The sequence below is a fragment of the Apus apus genome, chromosome 6 (assembly GCF_020740795.1).
Source record: "Apus apus isolate bApuApu2 chromosome 6, bApuApu2.pri.cur, whole genome shotgun sequence".
Classification (NCBI taxonomy): Eukaryota; Metazoa; Chordata; class Aves; order Apodiformes; family Apodidae; genus Apus; species Apus apus.
In genome coordinates, this window is record NC_067287.1 from 9,195,825 (window position 1) to 9,220,356 (window position 24,532).

Consider the following 24,532-nt stretch of genomic DNA (forward strand, 5'->3'; position numbering starts at 1 on the left):
CTTGCTTTATGGGCTTGTTATTGAAGTACAAACAGGCACTGAGAGTAAAGATGTAAGATGGCTATCCCCATCTTATGGATGAAGAGATTTGCATCGTATGGATGAGAAAAATAAAGTCTGAACAATCACTTAAGATATTTCGAGCATTTACAGCATAACAAGGCAATGAATCCTGTCCTCAAAAGTCCCAGACAGATGCCTGGACTGTCAAATCTTCTTTATTATTTTATACAGGAAAGAAACAAACATTTAAAGCATAAATGTCCTTCTGAATACAGGCACGCTGTCAGTATTATTGAAGTCAGGGGCCTGGGTTCCAAGAGTTTCATAATTAAAGTATCAGTTCTCCATCCATAATCAGAAGAATGCTACTACCACTGTTAAAATACTGTTTTCTTTAATTCAAGATTTTCAACCCCTTCTTCCTTGAAGGAAGAATTTTGCATTGTTTAAAGTAAAGGTAAAAGGAAATTCAAATTGTTCCATAAAGAAAATACTATTCTTCAGCACAAAAAGGTTTACACAGTTTAGGAAGAAAAAAAACAATTTAGCCAGGTGATGCTGTCTGAAAGTTCTTCACAACAGTTGTCATTGCATCCTTCTGTAAGCTTTTAAACTTTCAGGGTAATGTATGAAAACAAATGAAACTGAAGAAAACTCAGAAAAATACTGCACTCCGTTCTCCATCTTTTTCACTGACAATAAGAAACATTCAAGGAAGTAAAGCCTGACTTCAAATTTCAGGAACCTACTTTAAAACAACAATTAAAAAAGTCATAAATGGCACAACAGAATTGGATCTAAAACATTCAGCAAAGCATAGTAAATTTTGTAGTGAAACTGTGTTCTGTGACAGTTAAATTAAGGAAGACATCATGGACAATTTGTAAAAAAAAAAAAAAAAAAGAAAGAAAAAACAAACCCTTCCTTCCTTTTCTTCCTCAACTAATGGCATTTCTGTGTCGGAGCTATCTCACAGCTAGGGTGACATCTTGTGTTCATTCCATTCACAAAAATGCCACAGATCTGTCTCACTCCAGCTGCCATGCACCCAAAATTACCAAAGCTCTATCCCTCCCCTCCACATTTTATCTTAAAAATAGCTGCAAAGAATATTAGCTGACCCTATGTATTTCACTTACTTTCTCAGGCATTGTGTTATTTGAATAGAGCTATTTTAAATTAAAATATGCAAATGATAAGACAATATAAAAGACACCACCCCCCTGCTGAAAAGGAGACAGGAATATATTTACTAGGATTCTTTAAATGAATGAGGGCACTGTAAATAAAAGCATTTTGTGACTGAGAATTATTATTTTAAAGATTATGAACCTGTCAGTCTGCAAGCTATAAGGTAGCTGCTCTACCTGCAATCTGATTATCTGTTAATTAATCATTTGATCCTACTTGTAGCCTTGGCAGTATTTTGAAAAACCTCCACCACGTTTTTTTAAATGCATGGAAAGATTTAAAAATGTATTTTCATATGTAAAGAAAGGATATAATTAATTTATCTTAATACAAGTGAGGGTACCTTACTGTCATGTGCAAAACAGGCTGTTTATCAGCACTTACAAGGGATGGTGGAACAGTTGAAACAAACAGCTGTAAACAGCCTCCTAAACCAACACAGGAATTGTTTGATTATTTCATCTAATTCAGAAAAGCAGACAAGTTCCAAGTACCTCAAAACACTGTGTAAGTTTAAATTACAAATGTCAGAAAAAAATTCTGCATTGATAAAATAAAATAGAGTCTAAACTCTTTAGCTGTGTGCCATGCATGCTGTTACATTACTTATCCTCATGGTACCCTCCTGCCTGCCAGTAGTACATTACAAATTATGTACTGCTCTTGTATTATGTATTATTTATTCTCTCATTGCTCTCTGTGAGGACAAAAATATGTATAGCACCGTGTTTTCCTAGAGGTTTTGTTTAGCTTGCAGTGTGTACATGTTAAATACAAAACTATTGTACATTTATCTTGAAAATGGCAAAGTTTTCTTAGCAAAAAAAAGAGTTATACAATTATAACAGAAAGCCCCACTGTGACAACTGCGGGAAACAAAAGGGAAGTGATTCTTCCCACTACTCAGCACTGCTGAGACATGTGGACTATTGTGTCCAGTGCTGGACAGGGACAGGGACAAGGGACATGGACAAGGGACAGGGACAAGGACAGTGACATACTGGACCGAGTTCAGCGAACAGCCACAAAGATGATAAAGGAATTGGAGCATCTGGCATACAAGAAGAAATGGAGAGAGGTGAGACTGTTCAGCCTGGAGAAAGAGAGTGTTCAATGTGTACCAATACCCGATGGGAGGGAGTAAAAAAAATGGAGCCTTCTGTGGAGTCTCCATCCTTGGAGACACTCAAAACCTGAGCGAACAGGGTCCTGAGCAGCCTATTTATTATAATTGACCCTGCTTCAGCAGGGGAGCTGGACTGGGCAATCTCCAGATGTGCCTTGTAACCTCAACCATTATGTGATTCTACAAGTCCAACTGTTGTCTTCATTTTGAAGAGATTTAAGCAATATTTTAGATAAGCTGTTCCCTAGTGGTGATGTATTTTGCAGATCAAAATACTGACTTTAGATAAATTTCTGCAGCAAACCAGTGCCTAAATCCCTCTTCGCTGCAGGGAAGAACTACAGCATCTTACACAAGGTGACATGTCCTAAACACTGAAGATTTTTTGCCCATAAACGTCACATAATCTAGCTGTAGTCACATCCATAGAGCTCACTTTGGTTTAATTAAACCAATCTGACACAGTTAGTTGATCAACTTGGTAGCAGCAGGGTTGATGATAACTAGTCCAACCCCCTTGCTGGAGCAGGATGGACAGGCATTGTCTGCAAATTGCTAGCCTCTGTGGCCAGCTGCCAATGTGTTTGCATTCCATTGCTAGAAAAGGACAAAAGAAATTGGTTTCTGGGAGGTTCCAGCTGTTAGGGATCAGGGTAGGTGTGCAGCCAATCATCACTATCTGTTGGATGCCTCACTTCAGGAAGGGCCCAGACTAGTCGAGTAACCTGGATTCCTGACATCCAGCTCATATGACACACCAGGATTTCAAAATCAATCAAGTGAAGCTCTGCAGAGGGGACTAAAAGAGTGAGATTAGACTTTGGTCCTCTATGTCAATAACAGAAAAATAATTGGTTCTATGGTGATACAGATTATTCCAACTCTACAATATTGGCTTCCCTTTAATGAACTAATAAGGGCAATGGTGTTGGACTAACACTTTGAGACAATAAACTCCTTCTCAGAAACACCTGAGCAGTTGCAAGTTCCAGAAAATCCACAAGATCTATGCAAACCTACAAGGTCTTCTACAAAATGGAATTTAACTCATTTCCACTTATCTCTTTCCAAATACAAGCCTGTGCTGGCTCTTTCCAAACACAGATATGTTACTCTCTTTGTCTCAAACTCAAAGACATACTTTAAATTCCCATGTGGATTCAGTGAAATTCAATGATATCCTACAGAGATACGGTTTGCATCAGCAGTTTCTAACTCCCGTTAACATTAACATGTTCTATAAATCAAGTAAGCTATTATCTATGTGCTACATCTTGACATATATCATATATATCATATATCACCTGCATCATTTACATCAGATCAGATGTGGGTAACTTTTTGCTTCCAAAGTCCAGATTTCAGAACTATATGTCTCAATTCAATTGGAAAATGGATTGTTTCTGCAGATACCCTTGTATCCATCACTTGCATACATACACAGATTTTTCCTTATGTAAGTTAGACACATTTAAAAAAAAAATTGTATCTATCTGATACTTAATTTTAAACTGAGTCCCTATCTAGAACTTATTACTGTCTGAGAGATAAATTTGATCTAGCAGGGAAAATTATAATCTGTTAAAAATTAAAAGACAGCTCTGAAAGGTTTTTCTAGTTTGTGGCTGTAAGCAATAAAAGCTCCAGTTTTCTAGTTCAAAACTTTTAGCTTATATGTTCATAAAGGACATCAGTGGTGGTTATTTTTTTCATGTCCAACCTAAGACATCAAAAAAACATCTTCTCAGAGATTTTGCTTCCTGAAAATAAAACCTATCTGCCTTAATTCTACTCACACAATGTCAGTATTTTATCTCCCAGAGTAAATTAATCATTAAAGCCAAATTAAAAATCTTTGCTCCCACTTCTATTAACTATTGGCAGCCCATTAAAAATATTCATCTTCAGAGATAAATTCAGAGTCTCTAAAGTAGACTTCTTGAGCACTGTAAAGGCTCTGCCAAACCAAAACATGGTTCCCTACAAACGTTCCTGCAAGAATATGTGCACAGAATTTGAGGCATTTTGACAACAACTCAATAACCATTTAAGAAAATCCTATTATTAGCAATGATTGCCTGATAAATCAAGCAATCAAGAATTAATCTATTGGACAGAAATGAGCCATATACCAGAAGGAATTCATGTGATATCTAAGAAATGCTAAACTTCAGAGAAAAACTAGAAACATGAGTTATTAGTTTCAATTATTGACTGGACCTGTCAAAAAGAAATTACCATTGTTGCCTTCGGAGTCTTCTTTTTGTGACTTTCCCCTGTCACAGCTTGAAGAAAAAAAAAAAAGAGACAGACAGAAAGAAGCTCATAAAACATGGTTTAAATGCTTCCAGAGAAGCACACTTGTTTACTAACTCTAAACAACCTCTTTTACAGGATGTTGAGACAAAGCAATGTTCGAGCACATTACAGGATACTTTGGATACATACAGGATACTTTGCCACCTCATCAAATCTGTAATTTCTAAATTCCCATACATAATGCTATTAAACCTGTTTACACAGATGCAAGATCACAATTTACCTACAAATGAAGTTTTGCTAGTGCACCACACTGAAAATAGCCATCTGACATAGCCAATACATTCTTCTCAGCAGGATCTAACATACCTGCTCAGGACAGTTTTCAGTTTGGGCCTTATGCCACTCTAATGCAATTACAGGAAACCTTGCCAAGTCAGCCAGGACCCATCATGGATACTGAAGTGAATTCTTTATTTAGGGTTTTGCCTGACCAGGGTTTCCAGGTCCTATTTCTTGCCCAAGCTGAGGGTGTCATGACATGGGTGAAAGCAAAATAATGATGAACCTGGCACTACTGGTTAAGATAGGAACATGTGGACCATGTCATACCCAAAGAGCACCATTTTGTCCTTCCTCAATGTAAGTATTCATGTCAGATCCCTCCTGCCCAGATTTTTAATTCACTCTATCTGCACAATGACCACATTCCAGAAAGGAGCACTGCCTGGGTTACATCTGGATCCAACTAGTAAACCTGGTCACATACGAATAAATCAGTACAGACCACGGAGAGCAAACCCATATCTATTTAAAAATATATCCTGCAGACACAATACAAGATAGCCAGAAAGAAAATATGTCCACAACCTAAATTGTACTGAGTTGCAGTAAGGAACTTTCACCTGCCTAATATTCAGCCATGAGCTGACTTCCCCTGGAGTTTTGTACCAAAAGCCTCTCTTTCTGATAATGGTTCAGTTTATTTTCAGGCACAGCTAATGGAAATGGCAGTTATCCTTTCAATTTAAAAAGCTGGTGGCCAGAGCTGTTTATCCAGCCTGTGAAAGCCTGGACTAGATCACACGGTTCTGGCAAAACCAATGTTAATTCTCATTCGAGTGATCCATATGATCTCTGCAAGTTCAACAATTACAGATCATCGAAAATTACTTATGTTTCCTATCTAATATCAGTAGCTTTTAAATAAAAATGTTATACGGAATAAACTTTCCGAAAGTAATATAGTAATAGTTCTGCAGCTTAATTGCATTACAGCAAGGTGTTGCAGGCTGAACCGCACACAGTTTGTGATCCTTCAGATTTCCAAGAACACCGTGGTTACTTTTTTAAGACAGCAAAGCCATCTGCTGTGAATTCCTGCGCCGTTTGTGCCATCTGCTGGTCCGGAATGACGTGAAGGGCGCAGGAATCACGCTTCGGAAGAGGATGCAGACCCAAAAAAGCAGGACACGGGAAGGAAGGGTCATGCTGCCTGTCACTGGCATCGAGGAGCAGCTCCGAGCTCTAGCTGGCCAACCGGAGAGCGCTGTCTGACAGAGCTCCAGGATTCCGTGCCCTGGGAATTACGGCACGCTGCCCGTGTCCCGCTCGCCGGCACTGCCCGGCTGGCGACAAGCCAGGGGGTTCCCATGGGCACCCCTCAGAGGAGACAGCGGGCCGGGTGGCTACCGGAGATGCAGGACTTCACGAAGGCACAGCTGGCTCCTCAGACCCCAGGGTGGGTGGGTGCCGGAGATTCTTTAAGCCTAAAAGTTTCACCAACTCCGCGCTGGAAGTCGGCACTTGGAAGCTCGTTCTCCCCGCCCCGCGCGGCGAGCCCGGGGCTGGCAGCAGCAGGAGCAGCCCGCGGGGATCACGGCTGGGCGCTCCTGCCCGCAGCCGGCAGGCACTGCGGGGCACCCTGCCCGCCCGCCCGGGGGCCGCGGGGCCGCTCGGGGCTCACGGCAGCCGGGGCGGGACGCGCCCCGCACGGCCGGAGCCAGCGGGCTGGCGCTGTGTCCGCCGCGCCGCGCGAGGGCGCTGCGGGCCGCCCGGCAGGCCCGGCGGGTTCCGGCGGGGCCCGGGCGCGGCGCGGTGCCCACGTGTGGCGGCGGGACGGGCGGACAGAGGGACGGCATGTCGGTGTCGGTGGCCGCGGGCAACCTGCCCATGCGGCTGCTGCGCAGGAAGATCCACAAGCGCAACCTGAAGCTGCGGCAGCGCAACCTGCGGCTGCGGGCGGCCGAGGGGGCAGGTACGGCGGGGCGGGCGGGCGGCGCGGCGGGGCCCTTCCCCGGCTGAGCCCACCCTCATTCTGGGGCCTTGTTGTTGGGGTGTGTGTGTGTGTTTGTGTGTGTGTGTGTGTGTGGTTTTTTTCTCCCTCTTTCTCCGCAACGTGCCAGGCGAGGCGGCCTCGCAGGGCTCCCCGGAGGAGGCGGAGGAGGCGGCGGCGGCCCCGGAGGTGGAGGCGGCGGCGGCCGCAGCCCGCGGCGGGGAGGAGGAGGAGGAGGAGAAGAAGAAGAAAAAGAAGAAGAAAAAGAGGAAAGCGGCGGCTGATGCGGAAGGTGGTAGGTTATCAGTCTCCTGACAGAGGATTTGCCGGCTGGCCGGTGCGAGAAGGAGCGGGTCTCGGTCCGGGGAGCGCCGCGAAGCTCTGGAGACGCTGCCGCTTGTTTTGCTGTTGCAGCCGCAGCGTTTTAGCTCTGGCGCGTGTTAAACCGCCAGCAAGCAGCTCAGTTGTTGCATAGGATCCCGCTTTGGAACATCAGGTTTGGATGCTTTGCTTGTTGGTTGTGCAAATACGTATCCTGCCTTTCAGCGTAGGGCTTGGGTGGATGGATTCCTCCTGTGCCTGCCTGCACGTCTTGGCAACAACACGCAGCCTTTGGCACCGTCTCTGTGTTACTAAACTGAAGTGTACTGGGAAATCACCCTGAGAAGCGACATCCTGCAAATAATTTCTTGAGTTCTATATATATATTTTAGTACATACATGCAAATAGATGTAACTGCATGCATATGTTCTTCAAGTTTTTATCCGTTATGTGTTTGATGCTTGTGACACTTGTCATGGTTATGGCAAGTAAGAGGTGTTTTCCTGCTCTGAGGATCCAGGTACTTGAAACAAGAGACATTACATTTCACGTGTCCTGAGCACAAACTGTTGGAACCTTGCTTTCTGCTTTACAGATAGGAAAGAATGTTGTGACTTGTTTAAGAATAATTTTTCTTGCTTCCACAGAAAACGTTGTGTGATATATACGTTAAGCTTCGTTGTTTTACTGTGCAAAGTGGCTAGTGAGCAGGCAACTTCTGAATCTTTTTCTCTCTGCCTCAGAAAGTCCCATAGAAGCCTTGCCTCCCCTTCTCCTGTCACTTTCCCACTCCATGAAAGCAGCATAAACATTGATACATCTGTGGTTTTCAGACTAAAGAAATGCACTCTGTGGAACAACTTTTAGTGATGAACATGTTCCTTGTCTCTGACTTGTCTTCTCTAAAATAACACTCTAGATACAGAAACTAAAAAAGCCAAAACTGAAGAAGCTGAATCTGTCCAGGTAGAAGATGAAGATAAGCAGGATTCTGGAGAGAAAGAAGTGGAAGAGGAAGAGGGGGAGGAGGAGGAGGACGAAGTGCCCAGCTTACCACTGGGTGTAACAGGTATCTTGTGTCCTCTTTGTCATGTATGTCCAAAAAGGTCTGACACTTCCTGCCAGAGCAAGTTGCAGTTTTCCAATTACCTTTATAACTCAGGTGTTTGAATGTAGGTGACGTGACACAGGCAGTTGTACAGCCATTACTCAGTTACTGCTCCTGGAAATTTGCATTATAGAAACACTCTATTAGTCTTTACAATTCCTAGTGAAAATCAGTTTTAAAATACATACACACGTGTAGCTATAGAAGAAAAGCCAATGAAGAGCAAAGTGGAGGTGTACGACTAGTACATTTGACAGAAGCAGTGTATTCATGTTCATTTTTAACAGCTCTGTGTCATATTCCTAGGAAAACATTAATACAGAGTCTTTTGTTAGGGTCTTCAGATTTTATGGTAAAAAGGAATTAAAAAAAAGTCCTTTGCTTTGATTTTTATTTTTCATCTAAGTCAATTTTAACTGGCTAATCTCAGAGGACAGGTGGAACTGAAGAAATAAGTTTGAATATTTTTTATTTCCTCCCTCTCACTTCAGGTGCTTTTGAAGACAATTCTTTTGCTTCCCTGGGTGGTGTTGTCAGTGAGAATACTTTGAAAGGCATAAATGACATGGGCTTTACGCACATGACTGAAATTCAGCATAAAAGTATTAAGCCACTTCTGGAAGGCAGGTAAGAAATAGGTATTTAAATCACTATGTTAACCCCAAACGTATCCATTTTGCAAGCAAGCTAAATTCATGAAATGTGACTAAACTGCTTGTGATTTTTAAAATACGGTCTCATATGTTGTATATATTTTGTTTATAGACATTAATACAAGTTAGCAGAACATGTCATTGTTGCCTGTGAACAAATTATTAGGGTAAGCTCATGGAAATTACTCTGTGTTTGGCTGTGAAAGCAGAGAAGTTTGTTTTCACAAGCTGGTGTCAGTGTGTCTCTAGAGACAAGTTGCTGACAGAACGACATCTGCCACTGAGCTCTAATGCCAACTCTCCTTTTCCTGGAAGCCATGCTTTTACATTGTCACATTGTTCAAAAGAGTATTGTTATTTTCTCTAGGATCAACTAAATATTCTTAAGTGCTATCAATAAGTACTCTTTCTAACTGTGTTCCATACAGGGATATTTTGGCAGCTGCAAAGACAGGCAGTGGCAAAACACTCGCGTTTCTTATTCCTGCAGTAGAGCTCATCTACAAGCTAAAATTCATGCCTAGAAATGGTAAGGCTCTTTGTTTCACAGTTGAATTTTACTGTGGTGCAGCTGTTTAGGGAAATGGCTGGGGGGTGGGGGGGATTGGACGAGTTGTTGTAACTTACTCTTGTCTGATTGATGTATTTTTTAGGAACGGGTGTTATTATTCTCTCTCCTACCCGAGAGCTTGCTATGCAAACCTACGGAGTTCTTAAAGAACTTATGAACCATCATGTTCACACCTATGGTCTGATAATGGGGGGCAGTAACAGATCAGCAGAAGCACAGAAACTTGGAAATGGAATCAACATCGTTGTAGCAACACCAGGAAGACTGCTGGATCATATGCAGGTAGATAAAACAAAGTATGTCTAATCTCCATAATTAAAACACTAAGACAGTCCCTGTCTGACTCTGAATTTGTTAATCTTTTAGAACACTCCAGGTTTCATGTATAAGAACTTGCAGTGTTTGGTAATTGATGAGGCAGATCGTATCTTGGAGGTTGGATTTGAAGAAGAAATGAAACAGATCATAAAACTTCTACCAAGTAAGAAAAAAAAGAAATCTGTCTTCCATGCAAATCACTTGACTAGCTTGTCTTCTTTATGACTCAATTATTATAAGAGAAATCGTTAATTTTTACAGTTCTGTAAATGCACTTCAGTGTGATTGTCTTGCTCTGTCCTTTTTTTTCTGATGGCTAGTACATAGTTATTTAACATAATTTATACAAAGGACAGAGTTTCCATACACGTTTTTAGGGTTAAAATTCTGTTCATCTAAGATCCTTTTAGTTTATCATCTACATTCTATATTCATCTTCCTCTGCTCGTTTATTTCCTACAATTAATTATTTCCTACTAAGACTTAAATATTAGGAAAAAAAGTCTCTTCACTTGGAGTTTGAATTTTCTTCATACCACTAAGAACAGTTTAAGTATTCACCTTAAAATTTTCTTATAATAGGTTTTCATTCAGTTTCTTCTTGTAATTGATGTATGAAACACATTCTTAAAGTCAACAAGGCTCTCCCAATAACTTTCAAAATGCAGAAAAAAATATTCCATGGAAACAGTATCTAAAAATTCAGTGATAAATATTTAGAATTTTCACACCTCAAACATTAAAATTCAGATCTGCATGTTTAAAATGCAGATATATAAACCTAATAAATAACATCCTGTGAAGAATGTTAATGAACAGTGCTAAAAATGGAAAAGGAAGGAAGACTGGGAAAATGACCTGTTTTTAAGTGGAAAATAAGAAAAAGAGAATGTCACAGGATGGGGATGTGTATTTGAACTGAGAGGTGACAGACTGGCAGCAGATTGCCTACACCTGCTCTAAGACCACTGAGGCTCGGTACGGACCAACTGGCAGGTGACTAAACAGCATGCACAAAACTTGGGTGTTCCAGACTGATTTTCCAAGATAAACATTAATAAATAATGTACTGAAGAGTTGGGAAGTTTTTTCTTGCACAGTCTCCAGCATGATTTTCTTTTTTAAATAAACATTTTAATATTCATTGCAAGGGAGTAAATTTAGAGTTAGAATTACAAGTTCAGTCTCTATTTCAGTCATTCTTTTGTGTCTAGGTTGAAGTGCAAATTATTGTTTTCTCAGAAAGAAAGAATATGTTTTGATAGCTGTTAGGATTTTTGGGGTGAGGACAGCCTAAGTAAACATCCTGTAGAATCCATAATACAACTACACCTGTCTTTGTCAGTAGCACTATGTTTGAATTAGAATTTAATAGAAAAAAGTAGAAGACTTGATCAGGGAAATGTACAGCTAGAGATCTTACGGACTTGGTATTTGAATTCCCTTTTAAAAAATGATGCTGTCTTTCAAAATAATTACCTTTTCAGAGCGCAGACAGACCATGCTTTTTTCTGCTACGCAAACCAGAAAGGTTGAAGATCTGGCAAAGATCTCTCTGAAGAAAGAGCCACTATATGTTGGGGTTGATGATAACAAGGAGACAGCAACAGTAGATGGTCTTGAACAGGTAAAACACAAATGTTACTAAAACGGGTATTATCTGTGAACATCCCACATCCTGTGTGTTTTTAGCTGGGTTGTACAAACACTTTCTTTGATGGGTGTTTACCATCCTAATGGGCAAATCTGTCAGTTGCCTAAAGGGCTTTATTTATTTTGCTAATTATAGTACCTTATATGTATCTATACAGCAGTTTCTGTGTGGAGTTCACATGATATGTTGTTATATAATTGCCAGTAGCTATGTACTACTTTAAGAGAGTAAACCAGTAGCAACAATTCCATAAAATAAAATTCTTGAAGTCATAAAAAAACATACTAAGAACCCTATGCAGTTTTTTCCATACCTAATGTCAGTAATTCAAAGTCCTTTAAATAAACTTTTATTGTATAAACTAATTACTTTTCACTGAACTAACATTAGTTTGGAGAATTAATTAACAATTACTTCATATTTCAAGCTAGTACAGTAAGTTTCTTGCCAAGTTCATAGTCTTTAGGAGTTTCATATACCAAGGTGAGGGAGAGACAATACATTGAATGGTTTGGCCCAGTATAGCTGGAAAACTTAACTATTTGGCATAATTTTTTGCAACCTAACACTTCCCCAGTTCAGCTGCATTGCTGAAACAGAAGTTTTTTCCATGCTACTGTATTTAACAATATTTAAATATTTTCCAGGGGTATGTAGTGTGTCCGTCTGAGAAAAGATTCCTTTTGCTCTTCACATTCCTCAAGAAGAACCGAAAGAAGAAACTAATGGTATTTTTTTCTTCATGTATGTCTGTGAAGTACCACTATGAATTACTCAACTATATCGACCTGCCTGTTTTGGCCATTCATGTAAGTATTGCATGAATGGATTATTAATCTGATAGTACCTGTAAGTTATTACTGATCTTACATTTGCCTTGTTTATTTCAGTCCAGTTCCTAATAAGCAGTTACCCTGCTCACAAAACTGGTGATCTTGCTTAGTCTGTAGAAGAAGGAGATAAAGCAAAGACTATGTCATGGCGACGTTTCAGCATTGTTAATCTTAACTGTTTTCCAAACCATGGCTGAGCACTGATATTAATTTATTTTCTGTGTGTAGAAAGCTTTCTGTTTTCTTCCAAGGGGTTGCCTTTCATAACCACTAAAACTCCATTTGTGGAGCAGAGCTACTGTCAGAGGAATCCAAACACTGTTCCATAGTGTGTTGGGTGCTTTTATAAAGCCAGGGTGATGTTTGGTTTTCCTATGCCAGCTCTAACCATTTGGATGAGTATCTTAAATATTCATCAAAACCACAAAATGGAGAAAATTCAGTAGAAGGTTCATGAGAAAGAATTGACTGGAAGTTTATGAAACAGTTACAGTTGACCATTTGTGGGGGTTTTTTTAACCTGTAATCTAACATATTGATAGAGTTGCAAATGTCCTTTCAGCCCTCCTGAAAAGAATGTTTATGCAACCAAGTGTTTCATGTTTTGGAAGATACAATGTAACTTCTGAGAGATACTATTTCCTCTCCCTGTGATCCTGTGACTGTGGTAGCATTGATTCTTCACTGTGAAATGGTCCTGCTTGACCTGTACAAGTCCATGATCCAGAAAGATGCCCCAAAATATTTTTGGCAGTTGGCATATTATTATTTTCTTTAGTTGATATTTCATCCTTAATGTGTTTCTTTCTTTTTAGGGCAAGCAGAAACAAACCAAACGTACTACAACATTTTTCCAGTTCTGTAATGCAGAGTCTGGAATACTGCTGTGCACTGATGTAGCTGCAAGAGGACTGGATATTCCTGAAGTTGACTGGATTGTCCAGTATGACCCTCCAGATGATCCAAAAGTAAGTTCAGGAGATAGAAAAACTTCACAGCAACAAAGTAAATTGTACCTACAGAGTAAAGCTGAAACTTGAGCCATGTTAATATCTAGCAGCTGATTTCTTCCATTTCCCTTCTCCAGCTCCTAGGTGATGCTGCACCTAGCTGAGACCTTTGTTAACTTTGTAAAACTTACTTTTTAAAACATTATTCTTTGTTCTGTTAAATAAATTTAAAATTTAATCAGATAAACAACAAAACACTTCTCAGGAAAAGTATAAGTATGCATCTCTGAGTCTGCTAACAGCTTTTCCAGTGGAAATTTGACTTCTAAATAAAAGTCAGTACTCTTATTTGATTAAATGTCCAGTGTAAACAAGCAAAACTCAAAAAAAAGTCAGAAGTTTTGACAAATATGCAGAGCAAATATACCAAAAACAAAGCTTAATTTTTAGTTAATCTTCAATTTTAGCAGACTAAGATTTTTTTTCTTAAGAAAAAGGCAAAATACTTTTACTCAGGGGTTCTGTCTCAGCATAATTGTACTTTGCATCTTCAGCACTTGGTTTCCCTCATTCACGTGTCAGTGGTAAGAAAAAGTCTTATAAAATAATGGGTGATTCATTGCACCATGTTAATGTTAAATTTGATTTTTGCTGTTTGATTATTGCATGTTTGAAGGACTGTTTGGATTTGCTGTTTCTTTTTCTCTCCAAAAGGAATATATTCATCGTGTTGGCAGAACTGCCAGAGGCATAAATGGTAGAGGACACGCTCTGCTCATTTTACGGCCAGAAGAACTGGGCTTCCTTCGCTACCTTAAACAGGCCAGGGTAAATTTATAGGTCCACATTTTTTCATATTTTTTTTTACTGTACAACAGGTTTTTAAAGGTGAAAACTGTAATAATTGAACATTTTAATATTTTAAGCAAAAAACAAATCTGTTGCTTAGCAAATATTTCACTGAACATCTGCCTTTAAGTCTAAAGCCAGCAGCGCAAAGATGAATATTGAATGTATTTATAGTTGCTTTGCAACTGTGCAACTTGGGTTATTAAAAATATATATTTCCTATGACCTCTGTGGAAAGATACTGAGAGCTTGACTATCTACAGGAAATTAAAACCCAGATGTTGCTTCTGTAGTGTTTTTTATATATTGGAAGTCAACTGCATTTTGTTCAATTGCAAAGGAGTTGCAGCTGCCTTCTAAATGTAATCATTTTAATATGATAGAACTGCAAATAGTTTCTTGTCTGCTGTCCTATGGGCTTGTTTACACTTCAGAGGTTTGCCACTTGTAATTGAAGTGATGTAGTTTATAAAACAAAGTAAAGGGATTAAAGTTTCATACTGCATGTCTTTATTACTCTAGCTTAAAGGAGGTGATAATACTGGCATATTGATGGAAGGTGCTTTACAGATACAGCTGTGGTATTAAAAAAAAAAATCTGTTATCGAAAATATCTCTTCCTATTTGTCTTAGGTCTTAAACACATTCATTATTTACACAGTATAAACAGTTTTGATGTTTTATTTCTCTTTTTTGTTTTGTTTTGTTAAGGTGCCACTAAGTGAATTTGAATTTTCCTGGTCAAAAATTTCAGACATCCAGTCTCAGGTACGAAATGGCTTAATACTAAAGCTACTCTGAGTATCTGTATAATAATTTGCATGGAGAATATTAGTCTATAACAGCAGTTTAAAAATACGTATGCTTGTTTGAAAAAAGTTCCTCGATAACAGTTAAAGCAATGATGTTTAGAAGTTAAAGGTGAATTTTAATATTTACTACTAATACGTCATTATTATATATATACAAATTTGCTTGTAATAATTGTTTTTTCGCCGTACATCACAAAACCACAGTGATGTAAACCTGCTTTCAACTTTTAAACACAATTCTCTAGTCTAACATAGCAAACAGGGTTTTACTAGCTGTTACTGAATAGTTATGTATGTTCAGATCATTTGCAAGTAACATATGTCTTTCAGCTACCTGGTATTAATAAAGCCCAGCATCAGCTAATCCTGTTTTGTGCTCCCGTGCTAGAAGAATAGCTATGGAAGATGAGTAGAATAGTGTAGATAGTTCTGTAGATGTGAATTTCTGTTGTTGTTTGGTTCTATGAACCATTATTTTGATAAGATAAAGCATCTTTGCAGGAAATTAAATTTGAAATAGGAACTACAAGAAGCAGTGAAGACAATCCTTCCAGAAGGGGATAAAGATTAGGGAGCAATGATGTTTAATATAACTTATTTTTGGTATGCTGAATTAACATATGTTAAACATCAAATGAGACACTTGGAGCTAAAATGTATTGGGAACTTCACCCGCAACAAATAAAGCGTCTCATTCTACACTAGTGCATCTGCATTTTGGTCTTAAGTTAATACTGCTTATTTTAAAATGCTTTTTGGTCCCTCCGTTGGTTTATAAAAGCACTCTGATATATGTGCACTCTACTGCCACAGGGCAGTTTTGCTGACATGAATATTCTATGTCACTGCAACTCATACAGTAAATAATTTGCTGGAATATAATATATACACTTGTTACAGCTATAATTGGATATGTCTTTTGGTTTTGTGTTGTGTTTTTTTTTCCCTTCACTAGCTGGAGAAACTGATTGAGAAGAACTACTTCCTTCACAAGTCAGCTCAGGAAGCATACAAAGCTTACATTAGAGCTTATGACTCCCATTCTCTGAAGCAGATCTATGATGTCAATAACTTGGATCTTCCCAAAGTCAGCCTTTCGTTTGGTTTTAAAGTTCCTCCATTTGTTGACCTCAGTATCCTTTTACTACAGGGTTTCACAGCTGAATCTCTGCTTTATAAATGTAACTTAGTGAAATTCCTGGTGCCACTTCAAGTTCTGATTGTGGGGGTTTTTTGCAGTTACTCACAGAATACATCATGCTCCAACAAAGGTTTTTCAAAGAAAATGTTAAACTTCTGGTTTTGCAGTTTTAATATTTGCTTACAAACGTAGGTGTTTTAGTGCATGTACATCCTCCAGTTCCTTCAGACGTGTTCTAGAGTACTGTTCTTTTCATTGAAAGGTACATGCTTAAGTTTAATAATCACGGAAAATTGAAAGAGAGGAGCAAAAGCGTGAAGTAGAAGACAGTATCTAAATTACTGTCAAACCTGCCAGTGGAGGGAATTAGAAGCAATAGAACTTTGGCCAACTCAGTTGGACAATTGGAGTAGTAAAACCATTATTTAGAGCCGAAGGCACAAACTTCTAGTTTTGTCTATAGTTATGCAACTCAACTGTTTGTATAATGCTTCTATCTTTTTCTCACATTAATAACTGACAAATACCTAAAAAGCAACATTGCAAATTATTCCTTTTTAAGTTCTTTAACCAATAAAATTTCAGATGTCAACAGCAACCATGGCAGAAGACTACAGAAAAGAGGTGGAGGTGGGGGATTTGGTTACCAGAAATCAAAGAACGTCCACAAGGCTAAAATCTTCAAAAACATTAGCAAGAAATCGGATCATCGGCAGTTCTCTCGTTAATCATACGTTCATGAACATGGCTTGTGGCATTGGAATAGACCACCTTGATCAAAACCATCTGGCAGTTACTTCTAATTTAAACTGCTGTATTCACGTTTCTAGAGGTCTTTATGGTTTTGTTTCTGGGAACATCTTTTGTTTGTCAGTTCAGGAAGGCTCTTTGGAAAAGAGACTAGAGATAGAAGGGCAGAATATGGCTGCTAATTTTGCTAAGGAAGAAGATAGTTGAATATAATTATATTAAGTCAATATTACAGAGTTTTTTATTAAAAAATGAAAAAATACCTCTAGGTTTTATAGAAGAATTTGCTTACATTTACCCTTTTTCTATATTCACCTTTGGAAATTGCTGGAGTAAATGCAAGGACTGATTACAATGTGAGACTAAAAAAAATAGATTTCCTCACATGAATGATTGCAAGGGTTTTTCGTGCTACAGAACTCTGTTTTGTCCCTCAGACATGCTAAAAAATATAGGAAGATGCCTTTAAAACACAACATCCTTATGAATAATTAAGACTGTATGAGTTTGTGATCAATTTCAGTCATGGTATTTGTGATAGAGGTACAGTGTCCAAAATCTTTAAAAAAATTCTCTTACGCCACATCTGGGACATGCTGAATGCTGTTTGGCTTAATGTTATGATAAAATGGTAACATTCTAGTGAAGTGTTTGGTTTTCTTTCATGTTCTCTTTACATCTGAACTTCACCCATCTTCTAATGTCTAATGTACTCTTATGAATATGCAAAGAAAATTAAGAAAAGCAGATCACGTAAATTGAAGCGCTCAGCCCACGTGGTTTTTAAAATGGTCCATAACCATGATGCAGTGAGAATTTTTGCAGTTGTACCTTGTAAATTACAAAGGTGAATTGCTTCTTAGTCCTCGTTTGTCAGATCAGTGATGGGCAAAGTCAAAGATAACACCATGGCATTGAGGGGGTGGAGAGACTAGAAAAGCAAAATGGGCTATAAATAGACTAGGAGGATATTTTGAGACTGAAATGGAAGAGAGTGGGATGCACATTGCGAACAGTGCTAAGTAAAAATAGAAGACACAAATTGGGCAAAAATAGATTAACTACATTACTGTTTTCATATCTCTACCATTGTAGAAGTAGGTAGCTATTCTTAGGCTACAGTGGTGGTGGGTGATAGTGTTTCAGAAATGTATATCCATCAGTGCAGGGAAAGACTAAAATACCACAGAATCCAGAAATCTGGGGCTTGTGTGATTACAGTAAAACAGCTTTTCATTTTCATATACATGTAACTCAGGACCAATAATGAATACAAAAGCACATGTAGTTATTCCAATGTAAAATGGGTGTTATTCCTTAGGTCTCTTGAAGTAGCAAGTCAGATTTAAAGCTTTGATATGTGCACTGAGGTATTGCAGAAGAACACTGGCAAACTTTCTTTTCACCCTTAGAGAAACTTAAATTTATTTTTTTTAAATAGTATGACCATTCTGTTTCTAGTGCTTCCACCATTCAGAACTTAGGAGTGTTGCCTTTTTTACATTTTCTTGTGAAACAGCTGGCTCAGCCCTAATGGACCATTCAATACTTTTATTTTACGATGGTCAGATACTAGGAACTTCTGATATGTCAAAATGTTTAAATTAATTTTGTAACTAGGATTTGAATGTCTTCATTCTTCCGGGGCTGCAATGAAAAAGCAAAATCTGCTCTGCAGGGTAAGCAGTACTAAGTACATGTTGCCTGGCTCATTGAGTTCTCATCTTTGATTCTGGGTTTGCTTATATATTTCTAAATAATAGATGTCAACTATAGTTCTCATGTCTGTTTATTAATAGCATATTTTAAGAATTATCTCTTGAGATCTACAGAATCAAGCAGTTGAAACTTTCTGTACACACCTGCAAGCTGTGCAGACACAGAATGGGAATTAACGTGCATTATAGTGATACTTGACAGTATGGGAATTAACGTTACAGTGAAACTAACTGAGGAGCTCATTAGATGATCTGCAAAATTAAGTACTTAAAAAGAGATGTAAGCAAAGCTGGATTAAAGCTCTGTAAAGATGAGAGCGTGGTTATTTGGTCACAAGCAGTATGAATAAAGGATTCATTTGGAACAGGAGAAAAGCTGAGATGATGAGCAGAGTCAGTGACCACCTATCTGATCACGTGCTGCACAGCCAGAACTGGCTGGGTTTAAAAGCACATCAGAATTCCTGCAGCTTCTCTATGTGGGCAAAAATCTGCTCCACAGACACCTGCTTTTTCTGTTACTTCTTGTAGTTCTGGGAACAGAAGGCTGACGGCTTTTCCAGCAGCTAGAATAACTCCTGCTCTCCCAAACTTTTTCTTTGGAAGAATTAAAGCACTGTCAATTTCTAAAGTGTAACATGAGGACAACTAAAAGTTTGCCCAACTCCAACTCCTCCCTGGTAGTTTTGCTTTGCATTTTCTTATATACCCTAATACAAAAAAATCTTTTAAATAATCTCATATAGGAGATGAAAAGACTGGTTGGTTTTGCTCTAGAGCATACTAACTTACTCTAAAAAAAAAAAAAAAGTTAACACTGTTTCTTTTACATAAGCATTATAGATGTATAATGCCTGCACAGCCTGAAGTACCTATGCTATTTCACACTGTAATTTCCTGATTATGAAGAAGATGAATTCCTGAGCTGAAGTAGTAGTTAAAACAGAGAAGAGCTTCAGCTTCCTGGTCTGTGCAGATGCAGTTACTTTTCTCTTTGTTTATGGAATCGTAAATGAAAAATAGTTTCTGATTAAATATCTGTGTTCATCAGGCAGCATCTATTCTGCTATGGTATTGCAAGAAGTTTAAAAGATTGTCAAACTGATTGGAAATCTAACGTTTCCTTTGCAACTTACCCAGTTATCAATCTTGTGAGCAGTTAATAGACCTCAGCAATCAGACTCTCAAGGCTTGCCTCATAACAGTGACTGATAGGCTGGGGACTAATATTGTGTGCCTTGAGAAATTGCCTTCTTTCTCTGAGAACCTTGACAAAGAAATTGGACTCTTTAAACCACTTAAGGGGGTAATCAGAACTGTCCTGCTTGAACTGAAAGATTTTTTTGACAGTTCTTGGAACAGGCCCATAAAGGAGAATTCCATTGCTGAGCTACTGCTCATAATCATGAAGAATCTTGTCATTATATGAGGTTTTTGTGCCATAACACTGTGGAGTTACAGACAAGCACAAAACCAGTCAGAAAGTGGTGCCTTCAAATTTTTCAGAGTGAATGTCACAGGTAGAGGGCACATTTATTGACAGCATAGAGCTAGAATACTTGAGAACTAGGTACGATAACTAGCTACTTAGATCCATTGTAAATTAGAAGTGTGTTTATATTTTGGCAGTAATTAGGCTCTTTGTTTCATGTATGAGTTGATGAATCAATTTAAGTAAGCTACCAATGCTTTAGGTACTCTAATGATTTGCTTTCAAGCCAGTAATCTAAGACTCAGACTAAGGAAGCTCTCACAGGAAGGGTGAAAAAGACTGATTAAATAAGGAAATAACATTTTAGTGGAGGTCTGCAGTTTCTTCCCACTGTGGAAGAAGACAAGAGTACTAACCAGTTATAGCACAGGTCTGTGACTTGTTTTTAGTACTACCGCTGTCCTGTTTAAGAGATAGTTGTCTAGTTACTTCAACCCCCCAAAACTCAAGGGATTTTACAGAGATCTAGAAACCTAACAACCATGAAAGACCTAGTTATTAGCCCTTCAAAGGTGGGTTGCTTAGGGGTTTTTTCAAGCTAAAATAACTGCTGAAAGCAGCTTAGAATTAACTGGCCAGGCATGCAAAATAAAATCTGTCTCTGCTCTTGACTTCTGTTCTGCTAGCTTGGTTTCCTCAGGATTTAGCTGCTTGCCTTGACAGGAGAATTCATGCAACTGTTCTAATGCTTTTGTTTGCTCTAGATTTATAGATGTTGAGCCATGACAATAAGAATCCAGCCTCTTGAACCAGAATGCTCTTTCCTTCTAAAAAAATTGCTGCCTTGCATCAGTCATAAATACTATAATGTTTATTGTGTCAAACCTCTTTATTGCACAACCACATAGAGAAGAGTTTCCCCTTTTTTTTTCTCTCTCCCCTTAGCCACCACAATAAACTTTTGATATAGAGTTGTGAGGAGAGGTAGAGGAAGGATGCCACTGAGAGAATGGAAGACATGGAAAATCAGGGTGCTGTCTAGACACACACTCACTTTGTCACATTGTTGTCATCCAGTTTAAGAACTGCATTCACCTTTCAAAAAAATACCTGAGTCCACTCTAGAATAGCAGGCCATCTTCCCAAACGCTTGTGTAAGATACAACACTGAAAAACTTAAGCATCTGCTATTTTTTCCCAGTTGGTTAGAATTAAAAGAAGAAAATGATAGGCTCTGAAAAATCTTGTATAACAATTCCCAAACTTCTTCCAAATGCTCTTATTTTGGATGTCATCTGAAGATACTTAGCCACACAGAGCTATCTGAGCACCTCTACAAGTGGTTGCAAACACCTATGAATGTGAGAATTCCAGGAATATTAAATGTGTTACTCTACATAACTAATCCTAGACATACACTCGCAGGGATTGAAAGACCATGTGAATTTGCAGGAGCTTTTAAGTGCCTTCCTTAAAAGCTCTGGATAAGAATTCTTAGTATATTTTCACTTCTAATTAGCAAAGCCCTTTTTGTATAGGAAGAGAAAACAGACTTGGGTAGAAGGTTAAATTCTGCCCACCACCTTTCTCTAATTGTTACTCAGGGACCTGATAATGAATTTATGAAAGGACAAAGTAACACAAATACCTACAGAAAAAAGGCAAGCCAAAGAAAATTAAAACCAACCAAACAAAAAAAAACCCCACAAAACTTAAAGCAACATGATTTTTCTATAGAAATTATACTCGTTGATATCTTTATAGTCCTCACTTAATTGTGGCAGAAGAAATGTTAGCTGAATGGCTTGTAGCACTTCAAGAGCTAATTCTTTAATACTAGAAGAAAAATCATTGACCTGTACTAAGCCCTAGCTGCGGATGGCCTGTAGCAAAACTATATGAAGTGTGAAATTATTATTTAAACAGAGTGTTTTCCACTTCATTGCAAAATTTTATGAATATTTTTCTGGTGCTTTGCAAGCATGGTCTACTGTAACTTTATGTAAAACATTCCATAATTTTTTGTCCCTCTTTGGAAATCTACTACTAAATCATCTACTAAAGGTGAGGCTGCATAAGTGCCATTTCAGGTGTGAGCTAATCAATAAGGTACACAGGTTTTAATTAACCTTAAACTCATTCAGTAATTGAGTATGGATATGAAACTTGTCTATTCAGAAGTACTGCACAGAGAAATACTCCACACAGGCATATTCCAGACTTGTACACATGATAAATTCATACAGAGGCCTTGCTTTATGTTCACTCCACACTACATGGCAGTGGAGTTAATTAGTAGTAATAGGTGGCCCATGTGGGCAATGTTTTATGAACACTGTGTCAAAGAAGGGTGTTTCTACCAAACTAAAGACAAATGTGAAAAGAGGTGCTGCACAGGTTTGAAGCTAGAACCAGAATCAAAGGCATTTGGCACTACAACTTTCCCAGACACTCAGAAATCAATGGATGTGGACTCCTAAATAACTTTGAATCTGACACTTTAAAGTATTAAAATTATGAAGTGTAAAGGCCCTGCATTGTACACAGTCAAAATTCTGGCTCCACCTCAAGATTATTGCCAGTAGCTGAAGCCAACAGTTAAACAAATTAGATTTATCCAATTATAGATTATTCAATGAAAATATGTCTTTATTTGGCCAGGAGGAAAGCCAAATCTCTATAATCCCCTTTGTATTCACCTGTTGGCTTTAGCTGTGCTAGGGCTCATTATCTGTTAACACACATGCACACACCCCTGTGTTAATCCTAATTCATGGAGGTGTCCAGACCTTGACTGACTACCCCTTGTGTTTGAAAACCTTGTGCTCAGTGGCTCACATCCTCATAGGTTACATAAAAGGGATATTAAAATGTAAATTATTCTGTCAAAAGATTTTCTCATTATCATTAATAAAACCAATACTAGCTGGCATTTATGTGACATTTCCATCACATTTTCAATCATAAAAATTTGGAACCAGCTGTCAAAGGGCTTTTTGAGGGTTTGTTTTTCCCTTGAGCTGAATTTTTTTTTTTTTTTAATATTTATCAAATTAATTGCAGGGTTTATATAACAGTTTTCTGGAAAGTGCTTTATAAAGGAGGCTGGTTTTCTATTAAAGAGCTAGCAGAGAACAGAGGATGGAATAAAACTGCATCTACTACTAAAAGCTCTCATAGGATTTTTGTATATAAAACAAAAAAAGGAAAATGAGACAGAATCAAATTCAATATAGTCCCTTTATAACTGCCTAAAAATAACCTGCTATTTTTAACAGAGAAAATCGAGCTTCTGCAAAATGTGAACTCTATTTAAATTTTATATATTTGCTATAAAAATACAGGATCACTTAACATAATGAGTTGAAATTCTGTTATCTGGATGAATCATCATCCTCCAAAGCTGTTCCTGAGCAGCATGCTGTCCATGAAAGTGCTGGAAAACAGCTACAAGGAAGATGGTCTGAGTAGCTGCTGTCTGGTGGAGAGCATCTTTAGTGCAACCCTACAGCTGGGAGCTGGGACAGGGATTACAAGGATGTGGAGAGGGTTAAGCTAAGTTAAGAACTTTCAGACCGATAGAAAATAAATAAATAAATAAATAAAATTATTACAAGACTGAGTCTGAGGAGATTCATTTCAAAGTTGTCAGCCAGAGTGAGTTTTGCAGGTGGTGTTTGGTAAGGTGGTAAAGACTAGGAAATAGGTTTTGCAGTTCCTCACCTCTGTCACAAGTCCTTTTCTCAGCAATTTGCAGGTCACCAGGGAAAAGTGAGAACAGATACAATGGAAGATTTAAAGTATTTCTACTCTTAGACTTAGAAGCAAATTACTGTTTTCCACCCTTTTGATTTGCACCCCTCAGACTTGGCTCACAGAGCTCCAAACATCCAGATGGAGAGATGATGCTATTTTGTATTTACTATTAAGTCTGTCTTCTAGTTCCAAGTCCTTAGTCACATATTTATTTGTTTATTTTAAAAGCAATGAGACAGTGATATCAGTTATCACTTGAGGATAGACACTGATGTACTTTGGTGAAAAAAGAAACTGTGGAAATGCAGACAGTAGTTTCTGAGGTCATTGAAAAACATCAGGGAATGAAATAAAAGTATTTTCATTGTTTTCATTGTGGCTTTATGACAGCAACTTGTAATGCTGTAACTATACATAAAAATAAACTAGGTTCTCCTTCAGTTTCAGTAGAAAAAGAAAAGCACTGTTTTGTTTTGTCTCTTGTTGTTTGGGGGTTTTTATATCATCACTTCATGCAATATTTATTTGCTTTTCTGTTATTTAGAATACATTAATGCATGCAAGGCTCATTTTTTAAAATTCTCTCTTCTCTTTTTCAAAGTATATCCTGGTTTCTGAGACATTGCAATGTGTTGCCATAGCAATCTTTGAGGAGCATTAAGCCTTTGCATTCACTGGACAAGACAGCAGTGGGGTAATTATCAATGAAAAAATAAATCTCTTTGAGACTTTATTCAAGCCTCTGTGTTACAGGACTGGGTTATTTCAGCCAAGCAGGAGAAAAAAGTGGGAGATTTCAGTGCATTTGATA

The 24,532-nt window shown here is 38.2% G+C and overlaps 1 protein-coding gene across 1 annotated transcript; it reads left to right on the forward strand.

Moving 5' to 3' along the window:
• The first annotated feature begins 6,665 nt into the window (after positions 1–6,665).
• On the forward strand, positions 6,666–18,848 carry DDX18 (DEAD-box helicase 18). Its single transcript, XM_051623566.1, has 14 exons — positions 6,666–6,836; positions 6,985–7,149; positions 8,096–8,245; positions 8,776–8,911; positions 9,366–9,466; positions 9,591–9,790; positions 9,875–9,989; positions 11,314–11,453; positions 12,128–12,289; positions 13,129–13,281; positions 13,978–14,091; positions 14,824–14,880; positions 15,880–16,057; positions 16,651–18,848. Exons 1-14 carry the CDS (start codon positions 6,719–6,721, stop codon positions 16,791–16,793), a joined length of 1,932 nt encoding a protein of 643 aa, XP_051479526.1. The 5' UTR covers positions 6,666–6,718; the 3' UTR covers positions 16,794–18,848.
• Positions 18,849–24,532: the final 5,684 nt, after the last annotated feature.